The sequence below is a fragment of the Alligator sinensis genome, unplaced genomic scaffold (genome assembly GCF_000455745.1).
Source record: "Alligator sinensis unplaced genomic scaffold, ASM45574v1 scaffold1735_1, whole genome shotgun sequence".
NCBI lineage: Eukaryota > Metazoa > Chordata > Crocodylia > Alligatoridae > Alligator > Alligator sinensis.
Genome location: NW_005843182.1, coordinates 58,181 through 67,059, shown reverse-complemented (window position 1 = coordinate 67,059; position 8,879 = coordinate 58,181). Strand labels below are relative to the sequence as shown.

Here is an 8,879-nt window from a genome sequence, read left to right as displayed (position 1 = left end):
CCCAGCCCTCTTTCCTGCTTATGCAGGGGGTCGGACTCGATGATCTATTGAGGTCCCTTCCGACCCTAACATCTGTGAATCTATGATCCCCCCTTGGTAAGTTTATAGACAGCCACCAGGTCCCCTCTCAGCCTTCTTTTGTGAAGGCTGAACAGGTTCAGGTTCCGTAGCCTCTCCTCGTAGGGCCTGCCCTGCTGCCCCCTGATCATGCGAGTGGCCCTCCTCTGGACCCTCTCAATGCTGTCCACATCCCTCCTAAAGTGTGGCGCCCAGAACTGGATGCAATACTCCAACTATGTCCTGACCAATTTCGCATAGAGGGGGAGGATCACCTCCTTGGGGAGGATCACCTCCTTGGACCTACTCTTGATGCATCTGTGGATGCATGACAAGGTGCGGGTAGCCTTACTGACCGCATCCCCACATTGGTGGCCCATGTTCATCTTGGAGTCTATAGTGACTCCAAGATCCTTTTCTGCCTCTGTGCTGAAGAGAAGGGAGTTCCCCCGCCTGAAGGTATGCTGCTGGTTCTTCCTCCCCAGGTGCAGCACCTTGCACTTGTCAGTGTTGAAACCCATCCTGTTCTCATCCGCCCACCCCTGTAACCTGTCCAGATCTAGTTGTAGCCTGTCCCTGTCTTCTAGCATGCCCACTTCTCCCCACATCTTAGTGTCATTTGCGAATTTGAACAAGGTGCTTTTCACCCCCTTGTCCAAGTCGCTGATGAAGTTGTTGAACAGTGCGGGCCTGAGGACTGAGCCCTGGGGAACCCCACTGCCCACATCCATCTAGGTCGAAAATGACTCATCCACCACCACTCTCTGGGTGCAGTGCTCCAGCCAATTTGTGACCCATCTGACTGTGTAGGCATCGACACTAATTTTTTAATGAGAATGGGGTGAGAGACAATGTCAAAGGCCTTCCTAAAGTCCAGAAAGACTACATCCACCGTGACACCTGTGTTCAAGGATTTTGTGACCTAGTCATAGAAGGCAACCAGGTTGGTCTGACAGGACCTGCCTCTAATGAACCCATGTTGGTTGCCCCTAAGCATAATCTCCCCTGCTGGTCCCTTGCAGATGTGCTCCTGGATAATTTTCTTAAAGAGCTTCCCCAGGACTGAGGTAAGACTAACAGGCCTATAGTTTCCTGGGTCCTCTTTCCTCCCTTTTTGAAAATGGGGACCATATTGGCCCTTTTCCAGTCCTCTGGCACCTCGGCAGAGCACCACGAGTGCTCGTAAAGCTGTGCCAGGGGTTCCGCAATGACCTCTGCTAATTCCCTCAGCACTCTGGGGTGGAGATCATCTGGACCTGCTGATTTGAATATGTCCAGTCCCACCAGAAGTTCCCTAACTAGGTCCTCTCTGACCCTGGGCCTGGCTGTGCCTCCCCTAGGTCTATCCAGGATCCCGATGTGGGGGATGTCCCAGTCTCTGCTCAGAAAAATGGAGGCAAAGAATTTCTTAAAGAGGTCAGCTTTGTCATCTGGTGCAACCAGCAGTTTTCCAAGTGTGTTCTGCAAAGGCCCCACATTACCCGGTACCTTCTTTTTACTCCCTATGTATTTAAAAAAGGACTTCTTGTTATCTTTGATCCGGGTCACTAGTCCCAGTTCTGTCTCCGCCTTAGCCTTCCTAACAGCCCCCCTACAATCTTGAGCAATGGAGATATAATCCTCCTTGGTGATGGCTCCTCCCTTCCACTGGGTGTCCTTTTTAGCTTTGAGATGTTCCTGAATGCCTTTGGTGAGCCATGGGGGCTTTTGAGCACTCTTGCCTGCTTTGATCTGCGTAGGGACTGTCACCCTTTGGGCTTGGAGGATCCTCTCCTTAAGGAACAACCACTCTTCTTGGAATCCCAATTCCCCTCCCCTCAGGACCTCAGTGCCTCCCTGACTAATCTTGTCCAGCCTAAAACAGTCTGGAGGAGTTTGTGACGATTGGATCTTGGCATCCCTTGAATCGCTCTGGTGAATAAGCAAAATTCCCCATGAAAGAAAAATTCTGGGGAAAAAAATCAATTCAGAGGGGTTGACACATTTCAGTTTGATATGGCAGAGGCTTGTTATGACTTATGTATTTGGAATATTTTACTACCACCTTATCATAAAAACCTGACAAAATCCATATGGATCCTGCAAAGTGTTTTGCTTTGGCATTTTTCAACACAAAAGTGTTCTGTTTGAAGTGGTAGTGTTGGATTAATCTCGTTGTGTTCAATTTCATTTGGAATTGCACTAGTTAAATTTCACAAATCTAAGAGAGTGGGCCAAGGAACCATATTCACTCTATTATCTCTTACACCTGAGCCTGCAGAAGTTTCATGGGGAATGTTGAAAGGCAGCCTCCAGTTAAGGATCAGCTGCCCATTATGCTGGCTTACCCTGAGAAGAGCAGTTTGGAGATCTGAGTGGTACTAAAACTGCCTGAAGCAACTTTTACTTTGCTATTGTCCAGTTGTGGAAAACCAAGAAAGTGGCAACGTGGCTTTTTCAGGCACAATGCAGTGGGGACTGGACCAACAGTGTGGTCTCTGCCTCTAGACATCTAGGGAGTAAAGCCAATGGTTTAATAGCTCTGCAAAAATTGACTTTCTGATCACAAAACGGCATTTACTTAAGTTTCAGGTGTACAGTATTGCCAGCCCATAAAATTCAAAACAGTCATAAAAGTCATAAGACACAGAAACAAAAGTTGTAAGATTGGCTTAAAAGACATAAAAATCATAAGACACAAAACTCATAAGATTGACTTAAATATCACAAGATTCATTTAAAAAAATAATTTCAAGATGCCTCCCATGCTACAACACAGTCTGCTAACATGGCTTAGGTGTGTCCTGTTGTTTCTTACCAACACTTTTCAGTCAAGATGAATCGGGCTGCAGAAGAGAGCCAACTTGGAGGTGGGAACATGTCTTTCTACAGCATCCTGGGTTAATTTAGCAGGATTTTATTCCAAAGTGAGTTCTGCTGAGATCACAGCTTTGAGACAGTATGGATTGGCTACCTTCTGCTTCTAACATTTCAGAGATCTGCAGACAGCAGAGCATTTCTCCTTCTCTTGTACTACTTGTTAAGCATTTCTTTACAAGTGATGGTATTTTTAGGACACTTTCTGCAATTGCCATGCTGCTCAGATTTGAGCTGGTTCATAGTTAGACAAAACGTCAGATCATTTCATTAAGACTAATGGATCCTTTGTTTTAGAAAACAAGTTACAATCTGCCAATCAGTAGATGTGTCAGTTGCCCTCCAGGATTTAAAAAATAAAAATACAAGAATATGCTGACTATCATTTTATGTTAGGTCAGCAGCATTGCTTAAATGATGTACAAATTAACATAGCAATAAAAATAGTAGAATAACATCTGTAAAGAAATTCAGAAGTGTTCAGAAACAAGGCATCCTAAAATATCATGCTTTTCATTTTAAAATATTTTTCTATGGGAATTTCCACTGAGACCAGCACTCTTTCATGATCAATTTCAGTGTCTGAGGAAAAAAAAGTTTCAAGATGAATTTTCTGACAAGCTCAGCACCTTAGACCTCGAGGTGTATTCTTGGGATAAAATACTTAATAGAAGCTACAAAACTTGGAAATAACATATCAGCATTTGTCAAGCTGGACGCACATCAGAGAAATTACACCATCTTCAAAGGATAAGAGAAGACTTATATTTCACACCTATTGACTGGTTTGATGCTCCTACAAAGAGTATCAGCTCCCAGTAACTATAGAAGGCAGTTCCACTTACCTGCAGACTCTGAAGCCCGCCGTAAGCCGTAAATAAAAGTAAAAATCCAAAAGAAATGACAAGAACATTCTTAAGATTCCTTTCCATGTTGATTTATACGAGACACTGTCAGTTCAAGCAATAGCTTGAAGATAGTTCTCTGGAAGCGGAAAATAGGATTGGCTGCTGGAAAAGATCGCTTCTCACTGCATTTGCAGTGGGAAGAGCTGTTAGTCATTTAAGTGTCAGCCAGTGAACTTTACTTTCTTAGATACTGAAAACTTCATATGAAACTGATACCAGTTTGACCTATGAAGTTTCATATGAAACTTCATATGGTTCATATGGTAACAGTTTCATATGAAACTGTTACCAGTTTGGACTATGAAGCAACAATAACTTCACCCAGAAGACTTTTATCAGCTTGCATTAGTGTTGTTCTTTATAATAAATTACAGAAGTCACTTATTGCCACGTAATGAATACAAGCCTAATGACTTCCCTGCATGCTCCACATGAAACATAAGTGGGTGGCTATGCTTCACAGTGAGTATATTCATTGGGAGTGCACAGTGAAGAATCGCTCTCCAAGCCAGTAGATGGCACTGTGTTGCTTCCTATCAAATCAAGCCAAAAGCAGGTGGAATTTCACTTGCCAACTAATCAAAACTAACTCCTGCTTTTGAGGAAAATCTTGTTTGTGCAGGTTGGTTTTAAAACTTTTTGATACTAGCCAATGCAGAATAAAAATATTCTGCCCCTGCCTACATCCTGGTAGTCAGGAAGTTTTACAACCTGCTTTGAGAATGAGACCTTTATAAATACATGGACTCTTTCTAGACAGTGAACTCTTGGCTTTTCATATGAAGGCCTATCACACTTGGTGCATAAACAGTGTCAGCTTGATTTCAGCGGATGCAGCTGTTCAACATGTAACCTTCTTCTGTAGGCTTTGTTGTGAGAACTGGTGCCACGTTGAGCAAGTGCATAAGGTCACAAAAGCAATGCTGGTTCGAAACAAAACTGAACTTCTCCCTACGCAGGCTCATGCAAGAGCACATCTGGCAGCAGTGCAGAGCAAATTAAAAGTTTAAAATCCATTTCTCTTTCATAGTTTGCCTTGTTATTCATAATAAAGCAAAGGAAGACTTTTAAAAATAATTTGTAGCCTGGCACTTCATTTTAAAGGTGCAGGCAGACAGATTGTCTTATCAAAAACTCATATTCTTTGGAATGTCCCAACTCCGGATTCACCACCTCTTCCCCTATTGAGAGAGCTCTCTTAGTCTCTGCATTTTTGATTGATTTGTGACACAGAGCTATTCCATTTCCCTGTCCAGAGGCCTGGGTTATCCAATGGCCTGGTAATGAGTCTCTCTTAAGGAATGTACAGAATCCTCACCAGTGAAATCTGATAAGGTTGAGGAGCTCTTCATTTTGTACCGAGCAGTGAATGTCTCCAGTAGGCCTGTTGTATATCAATTCTGACACCTCTTTCATTCGTTCTGTCATTCTAGCTAAGATTAAGTGAGTCTCAAGATCTGAACAAAACTCCTTGGTTGCTGCTCTCCCACAGGGAGTCTGCAAACTCCTAACTAAAATCTCTCACAGGATGGGAAGATAGCAACTAGAGAGGGAAGAGAGCAGTTTAATTAATGACTCCATCCCACAGCCAAGAATGTCTGTTCCCTGAGATGACTGTAACTGAGCCCAAGCTTCCCTTAAAACACAACAAATCTTCTGTTTTATCTTATTTTTTAAGGTGTCCCCCCTTGCCCTCACCATCTACACACACTTTATTGGAGTCCCTGTTTCTTTTAGCCTATTAGTTGAACAAGCCAAACAGAAGCAAAAGACTTACCAGAGGCCCCACTATTTCAGGCCACAGAACCATTTATGTTTTATTTGCTTTGATCCTTGACTGTTCCCAGTACCCGTGGGCTGCAGATGTGGGAGAGATGAATAGTCATTGTAGCTCCCAGTTCCAGGATCCATCTGGGGATGGGTTTGGTCATGCACGTAGTGTGGGTAGCCCAAGAGTTTCTCTAAACTATATTTAGGTGGTAAAGGCCCCGAAGGAGATGAGCACTAACTGAGACTTGCCAGATAGCATCATATGGTGGTGCCCACTCTCTCACACAAGTGCCCTTAGCCCCAGGATCAGGGTGAAGGGAGTGGAGAAGGAAGCTAGCCATAGCTGGGCTCTGCTCCTGAAAAGTTAATCTAGGGTTACCATATTTCCAGCTTGTTTTGTCAGTCATTACTTTCAGCTGGTAGCTCTCAGAGCAGCAGAAATTCTGTTTCTCCTGCGTAAGTGCATTGTATTCACTTCTTTATATGCATTAGGTGTCATATGTTTCAGCCCGTAAACATTTTGCCATCTGAAAAATTGCTGCCTGGTTGCAGCACCTGCCCACATTTGCCACTCTGCTCTTGTACATGCTTCACAGTTACTTATTAAAGCTGGTTTCACACCCGGATGCATCCAACATGACATGAGATCAGTAGGACTTAGCACTGCTAATAAAAACACCTCGCTGGTGTGATATGAATTTTGCTTACTGAAAAGAAGCGGATCCTATTTGTGACCAACAGATTTCTGAACAGCAGTCAGATCTTAGGAGTTCAGAAAAGTTGTTCAATGGCATATTAGTAGTTCATATGAACCCACACCAAAAGTATGCAGATGACTATGAGAGTGTCCCTCCCTTTTTTGAATCCCTCTACTAGTTCCCTTTCAGCTTCAGTGAAGCTTAATTTTTAGCTCTTTTCTTCAGGGCCCTGGACAATTCCACCATGCCTCTATCTCTGCTCTCATTTCTTACCCCTTGCCCCTTTCTGTGCTAGTTAAATGAGCTACACTATTACTCCTGCTCTCACCTCTGAGCCTATTCCAGTCGGCCTGCTGTGTCTGGAATATCCTGCCTAGCTGAGTGAAGAGAGGATGGATGGCTCAGTAGTGAGGGTCCTAATTTAAGCCTGGGAGATGGGGGTCTCACTTCTATGCTTCATCACAGGTTTCCTGTGTTTCTTAGCCTCTCTATGCCCACCTGTAAAACAGGAATAATAATACTTTGCTATTGCATAGGAATGTGACAAGGATTAAAGATTGTGAGGTTCTCAGATACTAGATGAGAGGACAAAGGGGGAAGATCTGGGTACCTTTTTAACATGGTTAAGGGATGGAAAGCATTGAAAACCCCGACTGTAACGTGCAGAAAACTCCTTTATGTCTTTCAATGTGTCTGTTATTGAATGCCTGTCATGAACTAGCAGTTCTGATTCTATACTGTCTTGTACCTTGCATGGTCATGTACACCTGAGTGAGTAGCACAGTGAGTAGTATTTGAGTTGTACTTCACGCCCACTTTGCCCAGGTGGCTAGGCAATGTGGTGGATGAGAGACTCAACGTGAGTCAGTAATATGATGCAGTTGCTGAAAGAGCAAATGCAATTTTGAACTGCATTAATAGGAGCAGGGTATGTAAGACATGGGAGATGGTGGTGCCACTATACTTAATGTTGGTTAGGTCTCAGCTGGAGTAGCGTATGCACTTCTGGGCTCCACATTTTAAGAAGGATATGGAGAAACCAGAAAGAAACGATAAATGAGTGGCAGATGATAAAGGGACTGGAATGCAGGCCAGATAAGGAAAAGCTGAAGGAGCTGGGTATGTTTAGATTATAAAAAAGGAGACTATGAGGGGTTGTGATGGCATTTTTCAAATATCTGAAATGCTTCCACAACAAAGAGGGAGAAGAACCGTTCTCGTTTGCTACAGAGAAAGGTACTGAGCTGTGTTAGTCTGCAATCAGGCAGAAGGCAGGGCAGGGAGCTCTCCTTTGTATTTAAATTACTTTATTTCTGTCTATTTAGTACTTACATACTCTGCAAGTCCAGTCCTAGCAAAGTATTTGACAAAGTAGGGTCTCACCTACAAATGCTCATGCTTTCTGAATGTGTTAGTCTCCAAAATACAGTAGCCTAACAAAAGGAGATGAGCTGAGGCACCAAGCCCCAGGCACTGACTGGCAGGGGGTGCAAAAATAACAACAGCTATGATGCTGGCCTGGCTGCCTCAGTGCCAGTGGCAGAGCAATTTCTGACATTGGCCCATGCACTGCTGGTGCCCAGGGTATGCATACATCCAGTTTCAATTCTGCTAAAGTGCCAGTCTGCCCTGCCTTGTGCCTTGTTACAGAAGGCTGGATATGAATCAATGGGTTCAAATGGTAGCAAAGGAGATTCAGATTCAATCAAAGAAAAAAAACTTCTTAACTGTAAGAATAGTAGGACAATGAAAGTTGGGAAAGTTGTCTTCTTTGGCAAACCCTTGCAGTCGATGATGATTGTCTTCCATGACTGTCTTATCTGTGTGCCTGAAGATGGCTGATGAGCCCTATCTGGGATTATAGATTTCATAGACATTAGGGCTGGAAGGGACCTTGAAAGATCATCGAGTCCAGCCCCCTGCCCCAGGGGCAGGAAGTCAGCTGGGGTCATAGGATCCCAGCAAGAAAAGCATCCAGGTTTCTCTTGAAGGCGTTCAAAGTAGGTGCTTGAACCACCTCCGGCGGCAGGTCATTCCAGACCTTGGGGGTTCGGACAGTAAAGAAGTTCTTCCTTATGTCCAGCCTGAAACTGTCATGCAGGAGCTTAAAACCATTCAACCTTGTCATCCCTTGGGGCGCTCTGGTGAACAAATATTCCCCCAGGTCCTGGTGAACATCCCTTATAAACTTATAGGTGGCCACCAGATCACCCCTGAGCCTACGCTTTTCCAGGCTGAAGAGTCCCATAGCTCTCAGCCTCTCATTATAAGGTCTGTTTTCCTGACCTCTGATCATGCGTGAGGCTCTTCTCTGGACTCTCTCAAGCTTCTCCATATTATTTTTGAATTGTGGAGCCCAAAACTGGATGCAGTACTCCAGCTGCGGCCTCACCAAGGACAAGTACAAGAGGAAAATGACGTCCTGGGATTTGCTTGAGAAGCATCTACAGATGCAAGCCAGGGTTTTTCTCACTTTACTAGCTGCAGCATCACATTGCAGGCTCATGTTCATAGATTCATAGATTCATAGATGTTAGGGTCGGAAGGGACCTCAATAGATCATCGAGTCCAACCCCCTGCATAGGCAGGA

At 44.2% G+C, this 8,879-nt stretch overlaps 1 protein-coding gene across 1 annotated transcript in view; it reads right to left on the bottom strand.

Annotated features, from left to right (window-relative positions):
* The window catches only part of UNC93A (unc-93 homolog A), a 34,662-nt gene extending 30,660 nt beyond the window's left edge, over positions 1-4,002 (bottom strand). Inside the window, exon 1 of the mRNA XM_006037846.2 lies at positions 3,759-4,002. Within this exon, the coding sequence (XP_006037908.1) occupies positions 3,759-3,845 (87 nt within the window). The 5' untranslated portion in view covers positions 3,846-4,002. The remainder of the gene's footprint in view (positions 1-3,758) is intronic.
* Positions 4,003-8,879: the final 4,877 nt, after the last annotated feature.